The sequence below is a fragment of the Erythrolamprus reginae genome, chromosome 1 (assembly GCF_031021105.1).
Source record: "Erythrolamprus reginae isolate rEryReg1 chromosome 1, rEryReg1.hap1, whole genome shotgun sequence".
Lineage (NCBI taxonomy): Eukaryota > Metazoa > Chordata > Lepidosauria > Squamata > Dipsadidae > Erythrolamprus > Erythrolamprus reginae.
The window spans coordinates 301,341,420-301,368,699 of record NC_091950.1 but is presented as its reverse complement, the minus strand read 5'-3'; the positions used below and the strand labels follow the sequence as shown (position 1 = coordinate 301,368,699).

Here is a 27,280-nt window from a genome sequence, read left to right as displayed (position 1 = left end):
TGCGGCCATGGAACAAAGGGCGCGCATGCGCAGATGGTGTTTTTACTTCCGCATCCAGTATAACGCGGAAATCGGTTAGCGCGGGAGGTCTTGGAACGTAACCCCAGCGCTAACCGAGGGATCACTGTATTTGCATTGATCATTATCTTACTGGGCCTGATTCTAAAGGGCTAGTTCTAAGATTAGGAGTTTCAAAAATACTTAATAGAGTGAAGCTTTAAGATAATATAAATGTGAAGTCCATAAATGGATTTTAAAAAAGCATAAGATGCATGCCTCGAAACTTTATTATTTTCCCCATCAGAGCTGGAACGTAAGCTGTCCATTAATTCTCACTCCCTTTTAGCTCAAAACTCCTCTTTCCTATCTGATGAGCGGGGGGGGGGGGATTAACTTTTTTTAAAAAAATAGTTTATTAAGTTTCACATTTTAAAAAGATAGGGATAAAAGGGGAGGGAGGGAGATTAACTTTTTATTTACTACAATGTAGGGCCCAAGTATTGTGACCACCCAAAGAAGCTTTTGCACATGCGCCTCACAGGCGTTCTGTTTAAAATGGGCAGAGCAAGAAGAGCGGCCTGCTTCTTTTACGCAGACCGTACCAATATATTTACATGGAGCAGGGGGATGAGTAACCTATTTTTTTCCCTACTGAGCGTCAGTCTTCTCACCTCACTTTCCGTAGCGCCCAAAATCTAATGTACCCCTATTACGCACTTTGAAGTCCGACAGTAACTTTAAAAAAGATAAAACTATGTGAAACTAGGCCAAAACTTTCTTTCCTCCCCTTTTCTTCAATGGTTCCTTCGGCTGACAGCAGTCACGTCTGGAAAGAGGCGGGGCCCTAGCCTCCTTTACGCTGTTCCCGGCTCCAGCATCCGTGTTGCTGTGCCGTCGCTGCCTTCCCAGATAGTTCGGCTTCGGTCCTGTGTTTGAATAGAACCCATTCCTCCCGCCCGCCCCAAGGGAGCCTCCTTCAGACGGCTTCATGGCGTATAGTCAGGGAGGCGGCAAGAAGAAAGTCTGTTACTACTATGACGGTGAGAAGGGCTGAGCGGGGCGAGGCTGCAAAGGGGGAAAGGGTGTGATGTGCCCAAGTGCTACTGTCCTTCTGTCTGTCCACTTCAAACCCTCCTCCGTCGTCCCGTCCCCCCAATTTTATTCGTTGAAGGGTGTTCGTTGGTTGCGCTCCTCGCATCGCCCCTCCCATATACCCTCTTGTCCTCTCGCGCCTTCTTTTTTTTTTCTGGCGCACGCGCCGCAGGCAGCCCCTCCCCCCTAGTTTGTCTGGTACTGTTGCTTCTACCTATTGTGTCTGCCTTAGCTTGCGTTTGGATGTGGGACGCTGCTGGCTTCTCGTCTCCCTCCCTCCCTCTCTTTTAAACTCTTGCAATCCCCACCCCCCAAATCTGCACCTCAATTTTATGGCTTATTTTTGCAAAGTCCGTGCATAACCTTGTATGGAAAACGGGTGGCTCTTTTTTTTCCCCATTCCACCCACCCCCCAACCGTTCCCATTTTGTCGTCATCCCATTTTGTCTGTGTAACTCCGAAATAAACGCCTTCACTGCTGTAAATGGGAATTTATTTATTTATTTCGAAACATAGAAGATTGACGGCAGAAAAAGATCTCATGGTCCATTTAGTCTGCCCTTATACTATTTCCTGTATTTTATCTTAGGATGGATATATGTTTATCCCAGGCATGTTTAAATTCAGTTACTGTGGATTTACCCACTACGTCTGCTGGAAGTTTGTTCCAAGCATCTTTCAGTAAAATAATATTTTCTCACCTTGCTTCTGATCTTTCCCCCCCCTACTAACCTCAGATTGTGTCCCCTTGTTCTTGGGTTCACTTTCCTATTAAAAACACTTCCCTCCTGAACCTTATTTAACCCTTTAACAAATTTAAATGTTGTCCCCCCTTTCCCTTCTGTCCTCCAGATTATACAGATTGAGTTCATGAAGTCTTTCCTGATAAGTTTTACCCTTAAGACCTTCCACCATTTTTGTACCAGTTCAATTTTATAAATATCTTTTTGTAGGTGAGGTCTCCAGAATTGAACACTGTTCTGTGTTTATTTATTTATTTATTTGGATTTATCTGCTGCCCAACTCCAATAGAACTCTGTCTCATGACTCAGTCATGGGAATAAATACCAACAATATAAAAGAAACAAGAACAGTAAATACACAAACAGTATAAAATACATTTGTAACCCTAAAAAGCCATATATGCTGTCACTCATTCATGGTCCCAGGCCCGCTGAAAAAGCCAGCTCTTGATGGCTTGCCTGAAGACTGGTAGGATGGGGATAATATGGATCTCTGGAGGCAGTTGGTTCCAAAGTGACGGAGCTGCCACAGAGAAGGCCCTTCCCCAAGCCCCCGTCAGCTGACATTTCCTCTCAGATGAATTGATCATCAGCCTCGCAAACTGTGTAAAAGAGTAAAACTGCTTGCAAAGACTCCAGAAATGAGTGGTTTTGTGAGGAAATTGCTGAGAAGTCTGTTTAGAATAATTGTTAAAATCTTAATTAAAAACAAATATTCTCAGAGTAGAATGATTCTCACAATATAAATACACTGATATGAGATACTGGTAACTGCTGTTTGAATAATGATGGGAGGGCAGAAATTAAAATAGACTGTTTCTAATAATCATGCTGAAAAGTTATCACCAGTCCTTGAATCTTCTGAAAAGTATTTTGTCATAAATCCTGTTGTCCTGACTTGATTTCTATTCTGTCTCAAGAATCAAACTAACAATGTTGCTGCCCTTATAACTTCAACAAAATCAAGTGGTGTAGATTCTCATAACTTTGTTTTTACTCTTGGCTGCTAATGGGAAAAATACTCTTAATGGGTGGTGGAGCAGGATTGAGGGAGCATAGGTGGGTACTGCGGATGTAATATTTGGCTATCTTTCAAATTGCCTGCGTTATTGGTTCTTTGTGGTTGTGACTGGTTATGCTGGACTGTTGTGAAATGGCTCTTCTGAAAGTACATTAAACCTATGTTAAAAATAACCTAGATAACCTAGGTTGTAGGATTCACTGTTTCTTTTATACTCAGTGTAATTCTTGTTCCTTGTCTCTGTGGTGTTTATTACTACTTGCTCATTCTGAATAATCCATTTTCTTTGTCACTCAAAAGTGATTAAGAATAAATGTATAATATTCTTTCAGAAATACAGGGTTAGCATCCTAGTTCATAACAAAGTGTATATAAAACTTTAAAATCTCTTCAGAAATCACCACTCTTATGTATCAGAGGCAGTTGCTTCTGCATAGCCTATCATGCAGCCAAAGCCAAAATAGCTATGTAACCAATTGGTAGGAAGCATGCTTGCAGCAGCCTAAAAGAATTAATAGTAATTGAGCAGATCATAAGTCTTGACTGCATCATATTCTTAGTGACAGATAGGTCCACAGTGAAGATTGTATCAGAAGAAGTGGCATCCTCTACTTTGAAACTGACAGCTAAAAAAGATTGGGCTAGAGATGAGATACATGCAGTGTCTTGAAGCATATCATTTAAAAATATTCAGTGATCCATGTTCATGCAATGATTAAAGAGAAATTAGAAGCAGCCTTATGCTGTTCTTTAAAGTAGAGGTAATTGCCCAAATGAAATCCTACAGATTGTAAATGACGGGGATCATTTAAAAAATTGAGGATAATGTGTCAATATTGAAATTATTAATGTAGAAAAATAAAATATCTTTCCTAGAGAGGAAAAGCTTAGATTATGCAGAGGCTTCCTTACTTTCCAATTCATAGTGTCCTTAATATATTAATAATATTTTCATGGGACCTAATGGTTCCCAAACTACGGTATATACTGTGGTGTCTATATGCTTGTGGTGTCTCAAGGAAGGTAAGGGAATTAATTAGATAGTAAAATATTCTATGGTGCACTTAAGAGTTTGTTGAGACAGCATTGTGCAGTTTGGGAACCATAAGATTAGTGGTTTCTCTAATGAGAAGTGTAGTAGAATCTTGAAGATATACTTACCATTTTCAATGGTGGGATTGCTTGTGATGGGGAATAGCATGCTAAGTTGTAGAAAGAAAGTTGACTTGTTTTTGGATTCTTTGCTTAAAATTTCCTTAGTAACTTCCTAAAAATAATAAAACAGTTTTATTGTCTTTATTTTTAAAATCAATGTTTTGTTTAAAGAAATTAGAATGAATGAGGTAGCTTCAATTCAAATAAATACTTGGTAGCGCATTTAAAACAAAGAATCCCATGCAGATCACCTAGCAAAAATTTGCAAATACAATGTAGCTAATTCTTGACTTGTGACATTCATTTAATGACAGTGCAGAGTTTATGATGGCACTGAAAGTGACTTACAAAGTTATGACTGTTGCACCACCCTCTTCATCAGGTCATTGCAGTTTTGATACATGCAAACCATTTGTGATCTTCCCAGCTGTCTTCTGACAAGCAGTATTAAAGGAGAATGTTTAATGACCACAGTAAAAATTATTGTAAACGGTTCCGCTCACATGGTGATTCACTTAACAATTCCATTGCATAGTGACTGAAATTCCAGTTCCAGAAGATATGTTTCTCTCTCATGCAGCATAAATATTCATCTTTCTCTGACAGACTAATAAAAATATTTGCAGGCTGGTTACTTTGCCTCCAGAAGGGAAAATGCTAGAGAACACCAGTATATTGAAAGGCTCAAAACATTTGATTTTGTTGCTTTTTACCAGATTTTTCCACTGCACAGCATGGTTTTTCCCTCTGTGCATGGAGAGGAGGGAACATCCCTCAGTGTTCACTTCATATCCAATGTCCCTTCTGCTGGCTTCTCAGGTGAAAAGGTTTCCTTTCTGGGTAAGCCAGCAGAGAAGATTTGAAATATTGTCATGATCACAGGATACTAGGCAATATATGTGAACAGGTGCCAAATCCTCAAATCGTAGTAATTTGAGCGGAGGGTAGCTCGATGTTTTATGACACCTGGAAATGCTTTACAGGCTATACAGCATCTGTTCCAAAGCCGTTGTGACTGCAAACACTTGTTAATCAATTATAAACCTAGTATTCTATGTTTTGATTGGGACTTAAGAATTAAAAGAATAATAGTATATTTCATCAATTAATTGTTTCATTTAATATGCTTATTGTTTAACTGAAGGAGAAAAATGCAGTTTACAGCTTTTGTTAAACATATTTTGAACGTGAGATGAGAATAATATCACCAGGATTAATATTTGTTTTAGGTTCAAATAATATTTTGTATAGGCAGATCACACAGCTCATTTATCAGCGTTGAACTAGAGAGTACTCCATGGGCATTTTCAGAATACAGTACAGTATATGATTCTTTTGAAAGTTTTATAGCTTTAGTTTGCATTAAGATGCTGATGGCAGCAAATAGTAAAATAACTTGTGCCATAATTCTGTTTCAAATACTGTTAAACCATCAATTATTGGTCGCTATCACTGTTTCTTCCAGTGTCCAGAATATGTAAATGAGTTGCAATGTTTAATCCTGAAGGCTTCCAAACCTCAGTGGGTTTTTAATTTTGTTCACTAACAAAGTGATACTCAAGAGATGACTGGTGAATGTATCATAAAACTCAAAGCTAGCAAAAAGTAATAAACAGGAGTGTTTTTTTGGTTCTAGGTGACATTGGAAACTATTATTATGGCCAGGGACACCCAATGAAACCTCACAGAATCCGTATGACACATAATTTATTGTTAAATTATGGCTTGTACAGAAAAATGGAAATCTATGTAAGTATGCATTTCCAGTGTCCAGAATATGTAAATGAGTTGCAATGTTTAATCCTGAAGACTATCACTTAAGAGTTGGTGATGAGTGAAAAGAATATAGTCCTACAAATAATAAAGCTGTACATTTTGAACTTTTAAACTCCGTGTAACATTATACTTCATGTGGAGAAACAAAGTCTTTTTTAGAATGATATCACATCAGATTATTTATTTATTTATTTTTTGTTTGTTTGTTTGATTGATTTCTAGCCCACCCTTCTCCTGAGACTCAGGGCAGCTAACAACATAATTGATAATATAAAAAGCATGTATGGAGAGGGGCGACATACAAATCTAACAAATAATAATAATAATAATAATAATAATAATAATAATAATAATAATAATAATAATGTTAAAAATAAAAAATGTAAACTAGCCCCAACGAAACATTTTAAAAACCTTATTGACCCAACTCATCCAAACATTCAACCCATTCATTCAATCTCCACTCATAACAGGGATGGAGTAGTGTGTCTGAGATTAAGAAATCTATGATCTATTGGGACATAAATTTCAAACTCATGATCTGCCATGACACAATGGTTTAGGTGAGCACTATAGGTCAGTGATGGTGACTCTTTTTCAGTTCGGGTGCCAAAAGGGTGCACACATGCACGATAGCATGCACGCGCATGCCCACAATCATAATGCAATACCCTGTACATGCACACAACCCACCCACCCCCGCTGTCTCCCGCGCAAGCACCCGGACCCCACTGAAGCTTCCTGGTACCAGTAGGCCTATATGGCTGTTTTCACTCTCCCCAGGAAAGTCTCCTGCAGCCTGGGGACAGCACAAAATGGCCCAACAGGCCAATTGGAAGTTTGGAAATGGAAGGAAATGGAGCTGCCGTACTACTTACCTTCAGATAATTGCAGCCAGACCTTGCACACCTCAACCCATTTTTTTCTGCCCCCGGGAAGGCTTTTCAGCTCCAGATTTATCTGGACCTCTGTTATCGTCTACACAGGCCTTCAGGAAAGCCTTCCTGGCTGCAGAAGAAATGGGTCGAGATGTGAGAGGCCTGGCTGCAACTGTCCAAAGTCGAAGAAGGTCCTGAAGACCTCTAACAGAAAAGGAGGCTAAGAGTGGTTACACAAGTGAATCTCGGATTGGCCCATTGGGTCATTTTTGCTGTGGGGCGAGTGAAAACAGCCTTTAAAAAGCCCAAATATCAGCTGGCCAAAGGGCAGCATCTTTTGTGCCCTCAGATATGGCTCCGCGTGCCACCTGGCACATGGCCACAGGTTCTCCATCACTGCTATAGGTAAAGTCCATCTCAGCTACCCTACATCCTCTCTGACAGGGAAAGAAAAGCACCCAATTTGGAACTGCTCCTAGGACCCGGATGGCAAACGGGTGGCATACAGAGTCCTCTCTGTGGCCACACCAGCCCTCGCCGCAGCCTAGCTCCACCATGCATGTGTGCTGCCGGCCAACTGGTGTTCAGATCTCTGTTACGAATGTGCTCGGGGTGGGCGCATGTGGGGTGTATGTGTGGGGATGCTTGCATTGCATTTTGGGGACTCGTGCGGTGCTCCCATACCTTGTTTTGGCTTCCATGTTGGTACAGGAGGCTTTGCAGGCCCAAAATGGGGCGTAGTGAGCACCCCCATTTCCCGATTTTGGCCTGGAAGGGCACCCACATTAACCTGGAAGCCAAAAATGAACAAGGGAGCCGGAGTGTATGTGAGGGGAACCGTGCACACATTCATAGGGGTGGGATGCAAGGGGGGTGTTGTGCACTCATTGCATTTTGGGTACAGGTGCGTTATCGCGTGGGTACTTTCGGCATGCAATAACAAAAATGTCAGCCATCACTGTTCTTGAGAAAGAAAATACAGTGGTACCTCTACCTAAGAATGCCTCTACTTACGAACTTTTCTTGATAAGAACCGTGTCTTCAAGATTTCTTGGCCTCTTATCAAGAACCATTTTCCACTTACAAACCCGAGCCTCTGAAACTGTAACCGGAAAAGTCAGGGAGAACTGTCTGTGGGGCCTCTCTAGGAATTTCCTTGGAGGAAACAGGGTTGGAAAAGGTGGGGAGAAGCCTCCACGGGGCCTCTGGGAATCTCCTGAGAGGAAACAGCCAGAAAAGGCAGGGAGAAGCCTCTGTTGGGCCTCTCTAGGAATCTCCTGGGAGAAAACAGGGCTGGAAAAGGCAGGGAGAAGCCTCCATGGGGCCTCTCTAGGAATCTCCTGGGAGGAAACAGGACCTCTACCCTCCCTGTGGTTTTCCCAATCGTATGCATTATTTGCTTTTACATTGATTCCTATGGGAAAAATTGCTTCTTTTTACAAACTTTTCTACTTAAGGACCTGGTCACGGAATGAATTAAATTCATAAGTAGAGGTACCACTGTATATGGATATGCCTTTGTTCATGTAGAAGTTCATATAAAAGGCCCTCAAAAGCAGCTACACCAGAACATTTTATATTTTTTTTGATGGGGCAGGGGAGGAGAAGGTGTTCCATGTTGAATGAGTCAACATGGGTTTGGAAAAAGAACTCCCAGTGTCACCTTGTAATGATAAAGGTATCCTATGAAAGGCAGTGTAGGAGATAATTGTAGGTTGCACACTTCATGGAATGATTTCCCTTCTGCTGGGGAAAGTAGAATGATTGTTTTCTATGGACTTTGTGGCCTTGTTCTCTAAAACTTGATTTTAATTATTTCATATATACGATACAATGCATGTTTTCTTTTATGATCAAAAATACTTTGTATTTTATCTATACTTTCTACTATATTGTAAAATATGTACAGCAACTATTATACTTAAGCAGCAAAGAAGAAATTGAAATTATTAATCTACTTTTTTGTGTTAGATTAATATGTATGATGAAATATGTTTTTAGTTAAAATACTGCTAGCTCTTTTCCTGAAGTACAGCCATGTCAATCTTGTTGCTTATTAGCGCCCCCACAAAGCTACAGCAGAAGAAATGACTAAATATCACAGCGATGAATACATCAAATTTCTTCGTTCAATAAGACCTGACAATATGTCTGAATACAGCAAACAAATGCAGAGATGTAAGTCTCCGATTGATTTTAAATAAAAGAATAATCTAAGAAATGTTATGTCTCACATACAAAGAAAATCTGAGCTCCATTTCTAAAGCAGTTCATTTTTCTTCCGTATTATAGAATTGATTTAAGGAAAAAGCTTACAAAATATTTTATTATATATTGAATTTTGGTGTGATTGTTAGTATTTTCAGTAGTTTATTTCTTTGCCTGTTATATGAAGAATAATCAAAACTTTGTTCAAACAAAATGCTCCTATTTACCAATTTATAGTTTAAGGACTGAAAGTTATTCAGTTGGGATTCGCAGTTTTTTCTTTAGTTAAAAAGAGCTTTGAAGCAGTAATGCACTTCTGTTGGAATAACAGTATTGCTTCTAATCACTATTAAGAGAGGCAGAAAACAACTATTTCCTTTAGTCATATAGCTATTTCCCTAGCACCAACATGAACAAGAAAGGAGGATATAATAAATAAAGGGCAACACTATGGGATTTAGCAGCATTAGCAGTTTGAATCTTTGTTAATTACAAAGTTTCAAATACATGAAACTAAACTCATTTAAAACTAAGATTTCTACTCTACAGTTTAGAATTATTATATGCATCAGAGGAGGAAAACTGCAGTTTTTTTAACTTCCGAGTTTGAATATATTATTAAGTTTGTTAGAGCAAGGTAATCAAGAGCTGCAGCATCTATGGTAGTGAAGTAAAATTAGATTCTACAATAAATGAACACCAATAATGTGACCTCACTTGGAATATTAATATTTAGGGTTTTTTTAGTTTCTTAATGTCAAAAAATTATTAGCAAAACAAACCTAAAATATGTACATGTACCTTGAGAGAGATAATTAATGGAAGTTTCCTTTATTAGTTAATGTTGGGGAAGATTGTCCTGTATTTGATGGACTGTTTGAGTTCTGTCAGCTGTCAACAGGAGGCTCTGTAGGTAAGTTTATTCTCCTTAGTTCTTTTTCTTACTGATTTTTCAAAGTTTTGCCAATTAAGTAGCACTAATAATGTTACTTTAGGTATCTTTTCATGTTCTACATTTAAATCGCAGCTGACCTTTCTCCCTGGTAGTTTGATTGGCATGTTCTTCTGTGTGGCAAAGGGACTTCGTGGAATGGCTGACTATGGGCTGGGGCAGCTGTCCTCATTGTATCAATGGGACTAAATTCAGGGGCAATGGGACCTGAGGTAGTACTCCTCAGTAGAAGCTCAGAGGCAGTAACAGCAGGCTGTCTCAATATATGCTTCTGAATAGTACAATTTTTTCAGGACAGACAAAAGAAAGATTTGGGGGGAGGGAAGAGAAATTGATTTTGGTGGGGGAATTAAAGAGGGTTGGAAGAAGGCTTAGGGCTAATGAAACCAAACTGGAAATAGCTTGGATCAAGTTGGATATGTATTGCCTAACAGCTATATGGGATTCACTAAACTGTCATTCCCAAATGGGGCAGTCAAATAATGTCTTATTTAATGATCTCATTGCTTAACGATGGAGTTACTATCTCAGTTGTAGTTGTTCAACCACAATCTGTATGTGACTTGCAACATATCAGCAGAAATGCTTTAAAAAAAATCTGTTGAAATTCAAGCCAGAACAGAAATATGTTGAGTGAAACTTATTTTTCTTGCTAGATACTTTATCTTGCCTTTTTAATTTCTGTAAAATATCTTAACTGAATTTTCTCATAATGTTTCTTTAGCTGGAGCAGTAAAATTGAATCGACAACAAACCGATATGGCTGTTAATTGGGCAGGAGGACTTCATCATGCTAAGAAATCAGAGGCATCTGGTTTCTGTTATGTCAATGATATTGTGCTTGCCATTCTTGAATTACTGAAGTAAGTTCTTGGTACAGTTATATACATAACTTACCCAATAAATAGTTGAAAACATGAGCATTGCATTGAAAGTGAGCCTGTTGAGCAAAGATATAGTTAGGAAAGGGGGTTAGTTCTCCTTAATTCTATCTAAATAACTTAATTTTAAAATGTTATGGTCTGCTTCAAAACTATCTGACTGTAATCTTATAATTTATGACGTGATAGCTGTAATTTTTCAAGGTAGATTATTCTTATTAATGCTTTTATGGGCATGGATGTTTTTTAAATATAGATAATCATTATACCTTTAGACCAGTCTATTATGGGTTGGTCTAATTTATAATAGCTCTATTATATAGATAATTTTAATAGCTAAATATGGTTTTAGATATTTCTTCATGTCTGTAAAGTCTTTCAGTGCATCTGTGCACTTGGTGTTATCATTTTCAGTAATAATTTCTTGATGAATTCATAATGCAAACAAATTTGGCTATGTTACTATAAAATTAATCTGTTAGTTAATTTAAAATAGCTATTTTACTTATTTTGCATTGGCAAATGCAAGTGAGGAAAGTCCAGCTCTTTAAATCTAAAATTATGAATATTATCATAAGTAGAGCAATTGTAATAAAGGTAGAATTTACAAGTTATCCATTAAATTATCAAACTGTGCTTAAACTCTTACCAAACTCACACATGGTCATAAACACAGATGTATATTTAAACAATACTTTTTCAGGATCTTAAAAATATATTCATGGATACCATATCAAGAGGAAACTACTACCCATAACCAGAAATTGAAGCATAAATAGTTTCTGTGTAAATGTAGATATGCACATTTATTTTCTATTCCAAAAGATAGAAAGGTTAATTGGTATTATATAAATAGAATGTCAGCAGCTTCACATTAAAGCAGTGGGGGTTGGGGTGGTGCTGGGAAGCATCATAGCAACAGGGCTAAATAATTTGACTTTTTACAAGTTGTATGAATATGACTCAAGGAGGGGCAACAATTCTTTAAGATTTAAAAATAGTTACGTGCAGAAATAATGTGGATATACTTTCTGTCACGTAGCATTTTTGTATGTAGAATTCAAGAAAGTAGTTTCCGCTTCAAGAATAAAAAAATATCAAATAGTGAATTGATGTTAGAATGTAATTCTATATTTTGAATTCTACACAAACATGCACGCACACTATAGAATCTTGCGGAAGGAGATTTTTTTATCCAGTCCCTCCTCCAAGCTTGGTAGAATTTTCCAAACCTGTGCTTCCATAATTTTGCTAGATAGCTTTTTATGTTACTAAATCATAAAATAACAAACCATAATAACATTAAAAGGAAAACCAAAAAGAAAAATACATGGATATATGTATAGTATCAAACATTCTTGTACTCACTGACCAATGGCCCATTAAATGCCAAATAAAATAGAAAATAAAGTTTCGGTTTTTTTGCAAATAGTAAAACTTATTGCATGATTCAGTCTAAATAAATTTTAGAACTTGGCCACATTCAGATTCAGTCACATCAGTTGGCTAACAGCAGCTGTATGAAGAATGTATTTGAATGTCCTGAAAAATTAGTTATAAAGAAACTAAAATAGCTGTGGGGATTAATAAAATGGAAAGCGGCAAGCACTGACCAGCTTTTCAATTGCTTTTCATCACAATTATAGAGTTTTTATTTATATTTTCTGAATTTTCCCTCAAAAGCAACCATTGAGAATATGTCAAAATGTGTTAGGTTAATGCTGTTCTGAAATTGTTTATGATTTTTTTGATTTAAATATTTTGCCTCAGAGTCCCTCTTTTTTTTTTAAGCCTTAAAGTTTTGGGTTTTTTAAAATTCCCCCCACCTCACCTTCCTTTGGCAGCGACTGTCTTCCTCTTCCTCCTCCTCCTTCCACCCAAATTCCGAGCTTTTATTTCTTTTCTGATGGGTTTGCACACATTATTTGCTTTTACATTGATTCCTATGGGAAAAATTGCTTCTACTTACAAACTTTTCTACTTAAGAACCTGGTTATGGAACCAATTAAGTTCTTAAGTAGAGGTACCACTGTATTTGGAAATGTCCTAATATTACTGGTTGTGTGAAGGATAAATATGATTGCATTGTGGATCTTAAATCTGAATATTAGAGATAATTGATTAAATCTGGCATTGAAAACAAAATCAAGGATTTTTCTAGCCACATTTTCCTCTGAAGAAGAGTAGTGAGATTTTTTTTCTATTGCTTTACCATTTTTTTTCTTTTGTGCCCAGATATCATCAAAGGGTTCTTTACATTGATATTGATATCCATCATGGGGATGGTGTTGAAGAAGCTTTTTATACCACAGATCGAGTTATGACAGTATCATTCCATAAATATGGTGAATATTTCCCTGGAACAGGAGATTTAAGGGTGAGTTCAGTTATAAGTTTATTTAATTAAGATAACCTTTTAGAATTGCTATTCTTAAGCCTCATTCTTAAGTTAAATTAGTTATTAGTTTCATCTTTTCCATTAAGGTCATTTAAAATTCATCAGTATTTACATGGATTTTATATTATGATACTGGGCTACATTATGCTTATTTTCATACATTTCTGATACTGTAATGTAATATTATGCTTTGAAAATTATTATACTTTTATATTAGATGTGGCATCTTGAGGGTACTAATGTTTTAAATAAAAGTCATTTTAGCGTACAAGACTCTAGAGCTATGATGGTGAACCTATGGCATGCAGAGCTATGTTGCTTGGCATGTGCGGGGTCGCTTATACCTCTTCTGGGTTTCCAACTAGTCTTCTGGTTACTGGTGCACATTCACGTGCAATGATCAGGTGGCCTTCACATGCACGGCATGCCAGAAACTTGAAGTTCAGCCAGTTTCAGCTGATCATCATGCATGCATGCGTGCCAGTAATCAGAAGATTAGCTGGCTGATATGTGTGCTGGAAATCCGGAAGTTCATTTCCCAGCATGCACATGCCCACTTGGTAGCTCCTCATAGTCCGCGTGCACACCAGCCAAGCTGTCAACACCTGCAGGCAGCTCTGGGACATCCAACCCCCTGCTAGCCAGGAGTGCTGCCGCCAGTCACTCCTCTATGACTGACCGGCTGCCTGCCACATCACACTACTACTGTGAGCAAAGGCCCCAAAGCTGCGCTGCCCAGGATCCATGTGGGTTGTCGCAGGGGGAGGCCAGGCATGGTTGGCTGGATGCTTCCCGGAGCACGAGACTAGCAGAAGGAGCGGCCGCTGGCTCTTAGCTGGCATGCACTGCCTGCTCCCACAGCCTACCACTGCCCTCTCTGCTTTGCCAGCTGATCCTGCCACTGTCAGAGAATTGGCGTGAGAACCTCCGTCACCAGGGGTGAGGGGGTAGTGGCAGTAAGGGCATACCAGGGCTTCCCTGTCTCCCAGCCCAGGCGGGCTTCTTTAAAAGAGGGGGGTGGTTCCCCCCATCTCATTTAAAGGACCGTGCACCACCAAGAGCAACTTTCCAAGCCAGGGGAGATACCCCCACCTTGGTGGGGGGTTGATATGGGAGGGTGTTATCCCCTTCCAGGCAGGGAGTTGCTGGTGTGGATCTGTCTTGGCTGCTGATGCTTTGGCTTTGCCAGGTTGGTGAGCGAAGGCGCATGCACGGTTCTGGCCCTATTGCCCTGGCCAGGAATGTTTCTGGATTTTGGGTGTCCTGGGGGGGCAGAACGAGGGGGTTCTGTCTCTGGGGCTGGGGAGCTTCGGAAATGAGAGAGGCTTGTGGAAGAGGAGTAAGGGCCAGGACCCAGCATGAACGGCCTGCCAGCCTTGCACTTTGGACAGCAAGCAGCTGCCCGGGGCACAGAGCTAGGAGGAGTAGGAGCCACTGCAGCAGGTTGTTCATGCTGGCCAAGTTTGATGCAGGAGGGTTTCCAGGCCCAAAATGGGAAACGCGGTGGGATGCATGCGTGGGGGCGCACACATGCGCAGTGCAGGGCGCATGCAGGGGGAGCATGGGGGGGTCATTCGCAGGGGACACAAATATTGCATTATGGGCCTATTGCGCACGGGCACATTTGACATGCAACAACAAAAAGGCTTGCCATCAATACTCTAGAGCAGGGGCAGGCAAAGTTGGCTCTTCTATGACTTGTGGACTTCAACTCCTTGAATTCGTGAGCCAATCATGCTAGCTGAGGAATTCTGGGAGTTGAAGTCCGCATGTCATAGAAGAGCCAACTTTGCCTACCCCTGCTCTAGAGTGTCATTGCTTCATTTATAAGGATTAGTATGACATCAAATATAATATTTAACATCAAAAATTATATACCTTTACTTTGTTCCTATAAAACATGAATAAAAACACTCACTGTATTGTATAATGAGTGATATTTTATTGGAAATATTGCCACATTGAGCAACAATAAAGGAACTATAGAAATTTAAATTTATAGGCAAGGCAAAGAAAAACAAAGATCTATTATTAATTCAGATTACCCAGCGTTAAATTACAATTTAATTCATAATTATTGAAGGATGTATTCATGATAATTGTTACTGTATCACTAGAATCCATTAGACATTTGAATCTAAATAATAGCTTGGCTATTATTTTTTCAGAATCCCACATTGAAATACTGAATGCCTCCTTTGAATATAGTGTTTTTTAAAAAAAACTTTAAAAGAATAACAAGTAAAAATACTTAATAAAAAACCTAAGACATTGCATGAAATCATGTTTTAAGCCCTGTTTTGTTGAACAGTAATGCTGTACTATACTAATAATGTTGGGCCAGCGTAGTTTTTTAAATTGTTGGACGTAGATAAAGGAGACTACAGTTTAAGTTCCAATTTGATCAGAAAGCTGATTAGTTGACTTGAAAGGGCATTGGGACAAACCACATGTACACAATATTAAAAATTGTAGAAGAAAGTCAAAATATAAATGCAATAGACATAATAAATCTGGTTCTGATAAAATTTTGTGAGTAGTACAACTAGCTATAATATAGGTGCATAAACTTGTGTCTCTAAACTAAAAGTTAAGAAAACAAAGATAATTTCTATTGTTTCAGTGTTTCTTGGTAGTTAATGAATAATATTTTAAGAAGCTTTGAAAAATTTAGTACATTCTTATTTTGCCATTTTAGGTTAGCTGAATCTTTAGTATCAATAGGGCTGTGTTCTGAGATTAGAGAAACCAGGTGATTTTTGATGTCATTAAATGCTAAGACTAATAATGTGCATTAACACTAACTAGCATTGGTAGTCGTGATTAGAAGCTAAAATAGAGGTAGAAATAAGAAATAGGGGGAATATTAGCACATATAATTTTATATAATAGAATATAAGTAATAATTAGATGAAAAGATTAGAGATTGAAATATGTTACTATCTATGCTTAGTAATATTGGCATTAAAATGGAACATTGAAGTATTGAATAACTATTCTAAAACAAACATGTACTGTACAGTATATCAATACTAGTATTATATAAGTTTGATGATAATTGTTGCTGTTTGTATCAAAATTATTTATACCCAGAGGCCACTGTTCCTGTATTGATATTGATGTATATGTAAAAATAAAAATCCAATAAAACCTAAAAAAAATGTTAAGACTAGTGGACTAATAATGGACTAATACCAATTTTTTAAAGGTAGAATTCTGTTACTTTTACTTTTTTAATAGGAATTAAATATAATAGTTTAACAACTGTAAGAAACTTATTTCAATCTATCTGACCACAAGATGGTACTATTGCTTCATACTAATCACAGGTGAATTTGAGGAGGGGAAATGATTAAGAGTTTGAGTATAATACTGTTATACTGAATGCCTATCAAAAATAGGTTAGTTGATGGTGTGAAATACCATCGAGAACTTTAGCAAGATCTGAAAGGTTGCACTTCCTCCATCTAGGTCACAGCAAACATCAGCCACCAAAGCAGCCAAATTTCATAGGGCCTGGTGTGAATCCAGATGGAAGAAGTCCAAATTATCTGTTTCCTCTTGAGGATTCTCTTCCATTTTTTTCAATAACCTACATTTTTTTTAAAAAATGTTGGACGTGGGACAATGTTCAAAACAAAGATTTTTGAGAAGTTCACATTCTGGGTACACTCCATTGTTTTTATATTATAAGTTATTTCCACTGGAAATAAATAATATTCATATTCATTCTGGTGAATATAAATAGTAAACCATTGTTAAAAGGAGTGCAGCTGTTAAAATTACTGAATGAAGGATTTAGAATTTATATAAAAATGCAAAAGAAATTAACATAAAAGAATATTCATTTTTGCTTAGTGAAATGTGGCACATTTCTTGTAGATAAAATAGCATGTGATTTTACGGATCTGACAAAGCAGACCCATGACTTTACACCCTATCCCCAGGTAATTGGTTGTTTTATAAAATCTAAACTGCCTGAATATCTGTAGTTTACACCATCCTCATTCTTGGTGAAAGACAGTGTATTTTGCCCTGTACAGTGATTCCAAATCATGCTTTGCTAAGATAAATTGCATCCTAATTTTGCTTCTGGGTCTGATTCTTCTGTATTGTCACGTGCCTATAGCTTGTTTCTCTGAACACATTTCTTTTTTATAATTTTTTTCTATTGCACAAATCAAATGCTTTATAATGTATGAAAAAATTCATTTAAATATGTCTGATACCTCTCAGGTATACATTTTGTTTAATTTCTTTTTAATATTTCTCACAAGCTATAATATAGAAGTAATATTTTTAAATCACTTGTAATGGCCAATGTTAATCTGGAATTAAATGCAGCATACCACGCTGTTTTCTCCCCTTGGCTACTGGTGTGCAACGCCTTCTGTTCGTGCTTTTCTTATAGGACATTGGAGCAGGAAAAGGCAAATACTATGCGGTTAACTTTCCAATGAGAGATGGAATAGATGACGAGTCATATGGACAAATATTTAAACCAGTAAGTACATTCTAAACACCTCTTAAAATACTGTGTTTTCCCGAAAATAATACATGTCCTCATAATAAGGCCAATCAGGCTTTTCAGCACATGCACTGAAATAAGCCCCCCTTAACTACTTTCCAGGGAAAGGTGGGGACATGCCAGGAGCCCCTCTTTTTGCAGTGGGCACTCTTGGCTGCAAGAGCAAGCAAGAGGTGGATACGCATACACCCTGCGGGACTAGCTTGGCTTCTCTGACCTCTGCCTACGGCAATTTGAAACATGCTTCTGCCTGCGAGGAAGAGGAAGCGAGCACCAATTCCAACCTCGCTGCTTCCTCATGGGCAGGAGCGTATTTCAAAACACTGCTGGAGGCAGGCCAGAGGAGTTGAGTCAGACCTGTGGGGTGTGCATGCACCCACCTCTCGCTTGCTCGCCCCCCCCCCTCTTCTGGCCAAAAGAGTGTCTGTAGCAGAAAAAGCAGCTCCTGGCCGCAAGAGCAAGCGAGAGGCGGGTGTGACCCTGCAGAACTGGGCTGGTTCTGGCAGCGTATGGAAACGTTGCAGAGCTCTGCAGTTAGCTAGAGAGCGCCGGGCCCCAGGTTGGCATCATCACTCCTTGGCTCTGCCTCCTGCGCTTGCTTGCGTGCTTGGGCTGTATTCATCCTCCACCTGCCCTCACTGCATCCTTTAGGTGGGAGATGCAAGCGAGGGCAGTGTGTGGGAATACCCTGCAGGAACAGCCCCCTGTTCCTTGGCGTTGTATGCACTGACCCTCCCCTGCCTCTGGCTTTTGAGCGAACCAGGAGGGGGAACAAACTCTCGCGGGCTGCCTGAGGCAAAGCACCTGCCTTTCTTCCTTCCTTCCCTCCCCCACTCTCTCTTGGCAGGAACCTTTTGGCTGCATACTGCATGCAAGTAATATCTCTCTTCCAAACTCTGCCAAAAATCAATCTTCGTAAGACTCATAGCGCCTGTACATCCTCTTGGACTGAAAGGGCAGAAAGGTTTCTTGCGTTCAATGTGCAGCCTGAAGGTTTCTTTCCCTGGTGTTGCGTCTTAAGTGCACTCCCCCCCCCCCCATGCCAAGAGGGAGGGCACCTTTGAAAGAAACAAGGAAGCATGTGTCCGGCAGCTTCTGCCGCTTAGCTTGGCTAGAAGTTTGACCGTCAGCTCGGCTTCCTCAGGCAGCTTGCGAGAGTTTCTTCCCCTCCCCACTCCCGCTTCAGTGTCAGTGGACACAACACCAAGGAACGCGACATAGCTACACAAGTCCCAAGTGGGACATATGTCTCACAGCCAATCCTGCCCCGCCTGACCTGCCACCTCCAAATTGTGTCCCACCGCGAGACACACATCCTACCTGACAATGTAGCTTCATCACATTCCACAGTGTTGTGTCCAGAGAAGCCCATTGAAAAGAAAACTTGTGAGTTTGATAAATTTGATTGAACTCGCGAGACATTTTATTTTACAGTGGGCTTCTGTAGACACAAAGCTGAGGAGCATGACGGAGCTACAAGTGTCAGGCAGGATGCGCATCTCGTGGCCCAACCTGTCCCACTTGCCAGGAATAAGTTTCTCTGAGTCTTGTCACGCCACCACCGCTGCCTCGGGGAGCAGGACTCTGCAAGGCCTGTGTCATTGCATGCATAAACGGCACTAGTCCGATGCTCACTGCCTGCTGTAATAATACTTACCTTCCCCCTCCAATAATAAGGCCAAGGCCATATTTTGGGGTTCAAAAAAATTTAAGGCCCTGTCTTATTTTCGGGGAAACACGGTAGTTATTGTGGTATTGAATAAAAAGTTTAATCCTGCTTTTTTACAGATTATATCTAAAGTGATGGAAATGTACCAACCTAGTGCAGTAGTATTGCAGTGTGGGGCCGATTCACTGTCTGGTGATCGACTGGGATGTTTTAATCTTACGGTTAAAGGTAAGGGAACAAAGCATTACAGAAGCATCACAGCTTCATATTCTTCAAAACATTGCTAGAAATGTTTGGTGGAAGTGTTTTACGAACTTTAATTCGCTGAAGAATTCAGTTTTATCACTTACAATCGGTTTCCATTTCTAAACAATCCCAGACATTTTTCTTCCTTTCAGCTGTATTTCGTAATGCTTATATACCAGTATATACATACTGTATTTTTCGGAGTATAAGGTGCACTGAAGTATAAGACGCACCTTAGTTTTTTGGGAGGAAAATAATGGGTTCTCTAAGAAAATTTGTATCACCTTCTAAAACGTCAAAAGTCCGATATTGACATTTTCATGTATGTCGTTTCTTGTACATAGCAGGCAGTTGAAGGTATAACATAAAAAGCTCTTCCATTTTAGTATTTTTACATATAAGACTGATGTTACTTGCTTGTCAAATGGCATGTGAAGAAACAGATTTACATAAACATGCAGAAGAATTCCTATGGTACTAAAACCTTTGTTTCCATAATCTTTAACTGGACAAAATGGTGATTTTAGGGCAACTGTTTTTGAATCAAGTTATTTCGGATGGACTGATTTATAAATTCATCTGAAATCTAGGACACGTGACTGAATTAAATTTAGAGAAGTTGTGGCTGCTGCTGTTATATACACAGTATTCTGTGACACCTGCCCACTGGCCTAATACAATTTTTTTCTGGCTTCCCCACTGTTTTTCTCTGCAACCTTTCCACAAGCAAAATAAGCGGTCCAGAATTCTGGAAAGGGAAGGGAGAGAGCTTCTCACAAGGAAACTCAATGGGGAATCTGGACGGAAGTTATTCCCACGCCCACTGCTGTTTTGCCCTCCCATGGTCATTCTGTTTCTCTGTTTAGTTAAGGAAATGACTCTCAAATAATGACCCCACAGGGCACAGGCTGTCTAGTATAGTACTAAGACTCTTGATTCTCTATGTGATTATTTATAAACTTTAATTGGGTAAAACTGTGTGTGATTGGGCATGTCAATAAGGCAGAGCCCTTATTTTAGGGTTCAAAAAAATACAAGACAGGGTCTTATTTTTGGACAAACTTGGTACTATATGCTTCAGCCCACTTTATTCTTCTATCATTTACAATACGTTTTGTTTAGTTATGAGTTCACAAAGTAGAAAATCCTTATTTGGTAATCTTCATGTTAGACATGTGTGCCTTTTATAACTGCACATTTTCTTTTTAAATGTCCCTGACTTCTGGCAGGTCATGCCAAATGTGTGGAAGTTGTAAAGACTTTCAACTTGCCTCTTTTGATGCTTGGAGGAGGTGGATATACCATACGCAATGTTGCTCGATGTTGGACATATGAGACTGCCGTTGCCTTAGACTGCGAAATTCCTAATGGTAAATATTATTTTAAAAACTGCAGGTTATCTAATAATCTAAGTTATAATTAATATAAGTCCACTTTGATTTTTCTCTGCCTTAACAAATTTCTGATTCCAGCAAGAATTCTGTACATTGTGATTTTGAGTGGCACCACCACCCAAAAGCCCTACAGGTCTAATTTATTGCAAAATTCTTCATATCCTATTCTAGCCTAACTTCTCCTTTTGTACTTTGGTTTCTTAGCTCCAAAACTTGATTTCATATTTGATTCTTGGTTTTTGCTATGCTCAACATTTTTGTTTTTATTCATGCTGTCCAGAAGGGACTGACATATACCCTTCTAAGTTATCCTTCCCATAGATTCCTAGGTTTATCTCTTCCCGAATCCTTCATGAAAATATTGTTATAGAATGCAAATACCATTGTTATGGAATGCAAATACCATCTCTGTAGCTAGTTATTACCTTCCAGAATCTTGTTCTTTTCTTGGGCCATGTTCCTCAGTTGGATATCCTGACAAAAATAATATTTACACTCCCAGTTTCTTTATCTTCTAACTGAAGGCTTTGTAATTTCCAAAGGTTCTTTCAGGATTTGTCCCCATATGAATCAAAAGAAATGAATAGTTGGGGGTTTGAATAATGTTAGTAATATTTTGTAGAGGGCAGTGGAATGACCTTGAAGGACAAGGGGAAGAGCTCCTACTAAGACAATGGCCATATAAGAGAGTCTTCATCTTGGACCAAGAAAACTTCTCAAACAATCCTCTTCCTAATTTGCACAAAGGGAAGGAATTCATATTTGCAAGATTCTGTTAGTATAGATGTTACAACGAAAGTAGTCCTGACCTTGGTGGTATTAAATTTTGAGCCTAGTCTGTCTTGTGGGGCCGACCTCTCTCTCATATTATGGGGAAAACAGTGCTTTGGCTGCATCTTCCTTACTCTTCCATCTCTGTTAATCTCTATTTGTGATCTCATTCTCTGAAAACACCCTTAAATTTATAGTGTGAAGTTTACAGGGTACATACAGTATATACAGTGTAACCATAACTTGTAATTGTTACAATTATAGTGTAATGGTTTTTTTAATGAGGGAGTGAGTGAAGTTACATCTTAACATAATACATATTTATAATATATTCTCAAACAAAATATGTTTAATATCCCCCTTTGAATCCAATGGATATTGCACTGTTTAAAAGCATCCTTAGAATTTTGAAGGCGTGTGTGTGTGTGTGTGTGTGTGTGTGTGTATTATCATAAGGCTTATATCATTTATTTATTTATTTATTTATTTATTTATTAGATTTGTATGCCGCCCTTCTCTGAAGACTGTCATCCTATTATTTCTTTGTTGACTAAGAGATATTCTTTTTGTAACCATCACTTGCCTATTCAAGTTTCTATTTGTGGTTGAATAATTATGAAAAAGTAGAAGTTCAACTGATGTTTCTCAAATGCAAGAGTTTTTAAAAATAATACTTATAATAAATAATGCAATATTTTAATAATATTGAAAACAAATAAAACACATAAAACCCTGTATGTTAATAAATTGTTTAACTTTAGACAGTGATTTAAATTAATTATTTAGTCCTTCCAGTCAGTATGTAGAAATAGCCATCCATTTTTCTTGATGACATTTTCAGATTTGTTTGGTCCATGCCTTCTTTCTTGGGGAGTGACTGACTTGGTCATCTGGCTGGTTTCCATGCCTCAGTCAGAATTAACACTGCAATCCTACATCAGCACTTTTAACCACAACATCAAACTGACTGTGTGTGGTACTATGTATAAAGCACATTTCAAATTTTTGAAGTAAATATTTTAATTGAATTATTTAAAGTCTTTATTGGGGGTATACAGTACAGATTCGTTATTTCAAGCTTTAATAGTTCAAAAGGGACATATGTTTGGAAGCATCTCTTGAAGAACTTTCCTATCCTACCTTATATTATACTTGCACAGCTTAAAATGAGCATATGTGTTTAGTGTTTAAAAATACATTCTGAAATTCTAGGTGTCAAATATTGAAACAAAAACACAACAGGAGGAAGTCACTTCATATGATGGGGCAGACCTCATTTTTATATTACAGAATATAAGTATTCTGCATGCTAACTTAACAGTATTTGAATCAAACCATAAGTTTGAACCATCATGTAATGGTTCAAAACCATTACTTGCGGGACAGCCTTCTGCTGTATGAGTCCCAGTGACCAATTAGGTCCCACAGAGTTGGTCTTCTCCAGGTCCCGTCAGCCAGACAATGTTGCTTGGCGGGGCCTAGGGGAAGAACTTTCTCTGGAGGGCCTGGCCCTCTGGAATCAGCTCCCCCTGGAGATTCGCACTGCCCCCACCCTCCTTGCCTTCCGTAAGAGTCTTAAAACTCACCTATGTTGCCAGGCTTGGGGCAATTAGGACTCAGCCCCCTGATCAACAAAATGAGATATATGTTGTATGATTGAACTGGTATAATTGTTTTTAAATATTGGATTTTTAAATTATAATTTTAAATTTAATTAGATTTGCCGTTGTACCGTATTGTTATATTATATGCTATGAGTTGCCCTGAGTCCTTGGAGAAGGGTGGCATACAAATCTAATAAATAAATAAATAAAATAAATAATATCTTTTACTTATATATTTCCTAGAATAAATCATTGTATTTATTGTTTTGATAACTGAAAATTTTTATAGTAATATTTTCAAACATACCAATCAGATATGTAAGTTTGTTAGGAATTCAACAATAAAAATAAAAAAGTTATACATGTATTTCAATTTTGTTTTAACAGAATTGCCATATAATGATTACTTTGAATACTTTGGACCAGATTTCAAACTGCATATAAGCCCATCAAACATGACAAATCAGAACACTCCAGAATATATGGAAAAGATTAAGTAAGAATTAATATCCTATTTTTAATAAAAACAATTCTGTGAAAATATGTAAATGTTTTATTAAATTATCAGTAATAGAAGGCAAGGAATGGATTTGTTAATTACATCTGGTGTCTTAAATAATATAGAAAATGGAAACTGCCGGTTTATCCATTTAATAATTCAGAAGAAATATCACTATTCCTATTCTAAACTGAGGGCTATCTGTATTAAAATCACTTTTGCTTAGAAGGTAAATAGTAACCTGTCTCAGTAACCTTTTATATCATTAACATTCATAGCTTGCATATTATTTTGAAAACTGGAATATATTATCATAAATTTAGATTAGTAATTTTCAGGTAAGTTTACATTCAACATTGGAAACAGCATAATTGTTTAAAGCTTGTATTAAAATTGTGTGAACACTTATGCAGGTATACTTATGATTACAAAAGATTCATTTGTTACATTAGTCATGTTTTCTGTGAATTTCTGTTCTGTGAAGTCCTATTGCAATATAACTTACTTTTATAGTAGTTTCTCGCAGTCAGAAAGCTAATATGGTTGATACTTAAAAAATTCAAAGACAAAGTTGTTTCATACTAAACTGCTTTCTTTGCAGGCAGCGTTTATTTGAGAACTTACGCATGCTGCCCCATGCTCCAGGTGTACAGATGCAAGCTATTCCTGAAGATGCTGTTCATGAAGACAGTGGTGATGAAGATGGTGAAGATCCAGACAAACGTATTTCTAGTAAGTAAATTTTATAGGTAATGCTTAAAATGTTGGCCTTGTATTTTTGGATTTCGCTTCCTGATTTTGAGGAGAAAATAATTAAACCACAATCCTAGTGCAGTTGCTTTTTTGAAGAAAAAGTCACCTTACTTCTTTGTAATTGCTTGTGAATGGATATAAACAAATGGTGGGGTTTTTTTTAATGAGATATCATGACTAGTTCAAATGTATTTCCATTTTATTTCTTTTTGCAACCATTTGTTCCATGGTAACCCAAAGTCTAGAGTTTGGTAGCATCTTTTAAGATCAATACATTTTATTATAAGACATAAGCTTTATGAGTTGCAGCTTATTTCATCAGATGTGTGGAATGGCTTAAATGATGTAACATTTAAATAGGGATGGAGGGTGGTTATGCAAATGAGGCTTCATGGGAGAACATATTACAATACAAGTATCTTATCAATTAATAATAGTAATGTGTTAAAAATTCATTCAGTTTGTTCAGACCTTCTGGGATAGCCTGAACGTAAAAACTGCAACAGCACAGTTAAGTACAGGACAGCTGAATTTTTCTACATTATTAGGTGTGAGGTTACCATGCCTTTTTGTTGTTATTAAATACTTTGTCATTGCTGAAGAACCTCTACCTTCATTAGGTAACGTGTTTAAGAAATATGAAAGATCTTGGAATAATCTCTTTTTTAAATTTCCATTTTAATTCTAGTTCGTGCTTCTGATAAGAGGATAGCCTGTGACGAAGAATTTTCTGATTCTGAAGACGAAGGAGAAGGTGGACGCAGAAATGTCACAGATCATAAGAAAGGAGCAAAGAAAGCACGCTTAGAAGAAGACAAGAAAGAGGCAGAGGACAAAAAAGCAGGTAAGTCAACACTAAGTGAAACACATTTTCTGATAAAGCTAAACATACCAAATTCGCTTGTAAACAAATTCTTTAATCTGTTTTGCATATAATTATAGCTCTTTCAAATGTTCCACTGAATTAATAAAATAGCTAGACTATTGGACTAGACATGGAGCTACATTATTGGTTCTCTTAAACTACCACACATTCAGACAAAAGTGTAAAGAATTATGCTCATATTTGCAAAAATGAGAATATGGTCTTATATACCTGCTTCCAGGAAAGTTGTCTCATGTGCAAAGATGTGCAAAATTTGAAAAACAAATAGGTATCTTTTAGGTCTCCAGTCATGTATGTAATTAAAAGAAAAAACCTACCCCACTAGATTACAAAAAGGAGGGTTCCCTTTGAAACCCTCTGTTGTTCATCTGATTGAATAAAGAATACTTTTTATGATAATATCTAGCTAAAGCTCACACATTTTATGATTTAAACTAAAGTAACTATAGTGCTGCCTTCCTGGATCGAGTGGAGGGATCCAAAAGTGCATAGGATTTAGCTTAGGTCATAAAGTTTAAGTAATACTAACACATTTTTTGTTAATAGTATATATTCAAGTAATATATACTATTACTATATGCTAACTTTTTTTGTTAATAATATATATATATTGTTAATAATTTATTTTTAGATTGTAATTTTAAATTTAATTAGATTTGCTGTTGTACTGTATTGTTATATACTGTTAGCCGCCCCGAGTCCTCGGAGAAGGGAGGCATACAAATCAAATCAAATCCAAATAAATAAATATTAAAGTAAGCTGTCATATTTTGTAGATTACCTCCAATGCACATAAATTGATAGCGAAATTAATGGCTAGTTTCAGAGCTACAGTTTCAGCTTTATGCGAGCTGCAATCTTATATTTATTTACCTGGGAGTCCTGTTAAGCTGAATGAAAATTATTTCTTCATCGTATAACTGCTTATACTGTTTTGGAAAATTCCCGCTCTTCTTTTTTATATCTAGATATTAAAGAAGAAGACAAATCTAAAGATAACAGTAATGAGAAAGTAGATACCAAAGGGTAAGTAAATTCCATCTGAAAAGTCTACATCTGTTTTTAAAATGTTATTGAAATGCTAATTACCTATTTGCTGCCTCTTATAAATTACAATAATTTATATTAGTAACAATTGCGTTTGTTTATAGTATATGCTTGAATGGGTGAAGCCAGTCCATTCCCATTTGGAAACAATTTCCACAATTTTCTGAAGGTGAAATAGATTCCTTAAACATATGGCAAGCTTAAAGCACTCACTTTGGCCCATAAAAGTTTTCCAGAATCAAAAAATGAGTAGGTTTGTGTGGCCCTTGAGAAGTACAGAAAGGATGTTTATAGCCTGCATTCAGATTCTTGACTGCATTTTTTGCATAATAAGTGAACACAGTATTAACATGTGACCTACACTCATAACTGTCCTTTTTTTCTGCCCTCCAGCACAAAATCAGAACAGCTAAATAATCCTTGAACATAAAGCCTTACAGTATGTCAATCAAAGGACCCAATACCATAATGGAAAAAAAATACTAAGAGAAGCTTTTCATACTGGAAGAGACTTTTTATTTTCATTTAGTAGAATTTGGCATGGAGCATATTTATTTTCAAACAACTATGTTTTGATTTTTGGCAACTTGTATTGTGAATTCCCCAATTATGATACAAAATTTGTTCCTTCCACCAAGGTTTATGTAATACTATTTAAAATGGATGTGAGTTAAGATGTAGTTAAACGTCTGAACTGATCTATTAAAATTTCCCTTTTCCCGGATTGATTTTATCCCCTTTTTGTAATTATATCTTTATTAAAAAAACCAAACAAACTG

General features: G+C 37.5%; 1 protein-coding gene across 1 annotated transcript; it reads left to right on the top strand.

The window, feature by feature from the left end:
* Positions 1-818: 818 nt before the first annotated feature.
* HDAC2 (histone deacetylase 2) lies at positions 819-27,280 on the top strand. The gene is made up of 14 exons (XM_070733381.1): positions 819-1,040; positions 5,648-5,760; positions 8,726-8,843; positions 9,712-9,786; positions 10,550-10,688; positions 12,942-13,083; positions 17,516-17,608; positions 19,421-19,529; positions 20,777-20,917; positions 23,704-23,812; positions 24,417-24,547; positions 25,257-25,412; positions 26,423-26,480; positions 26,895-27,280. Exons 1-14 carry the CDS (start codon positions 989-991, stop codon positions 26,923-26,925), a joined length of 1,467 nt encoding a protein of 488 aa, XP_070589482.1. The 5' UTR covers positions 819-988; the 3' UTR covers positions 26,926-27,280.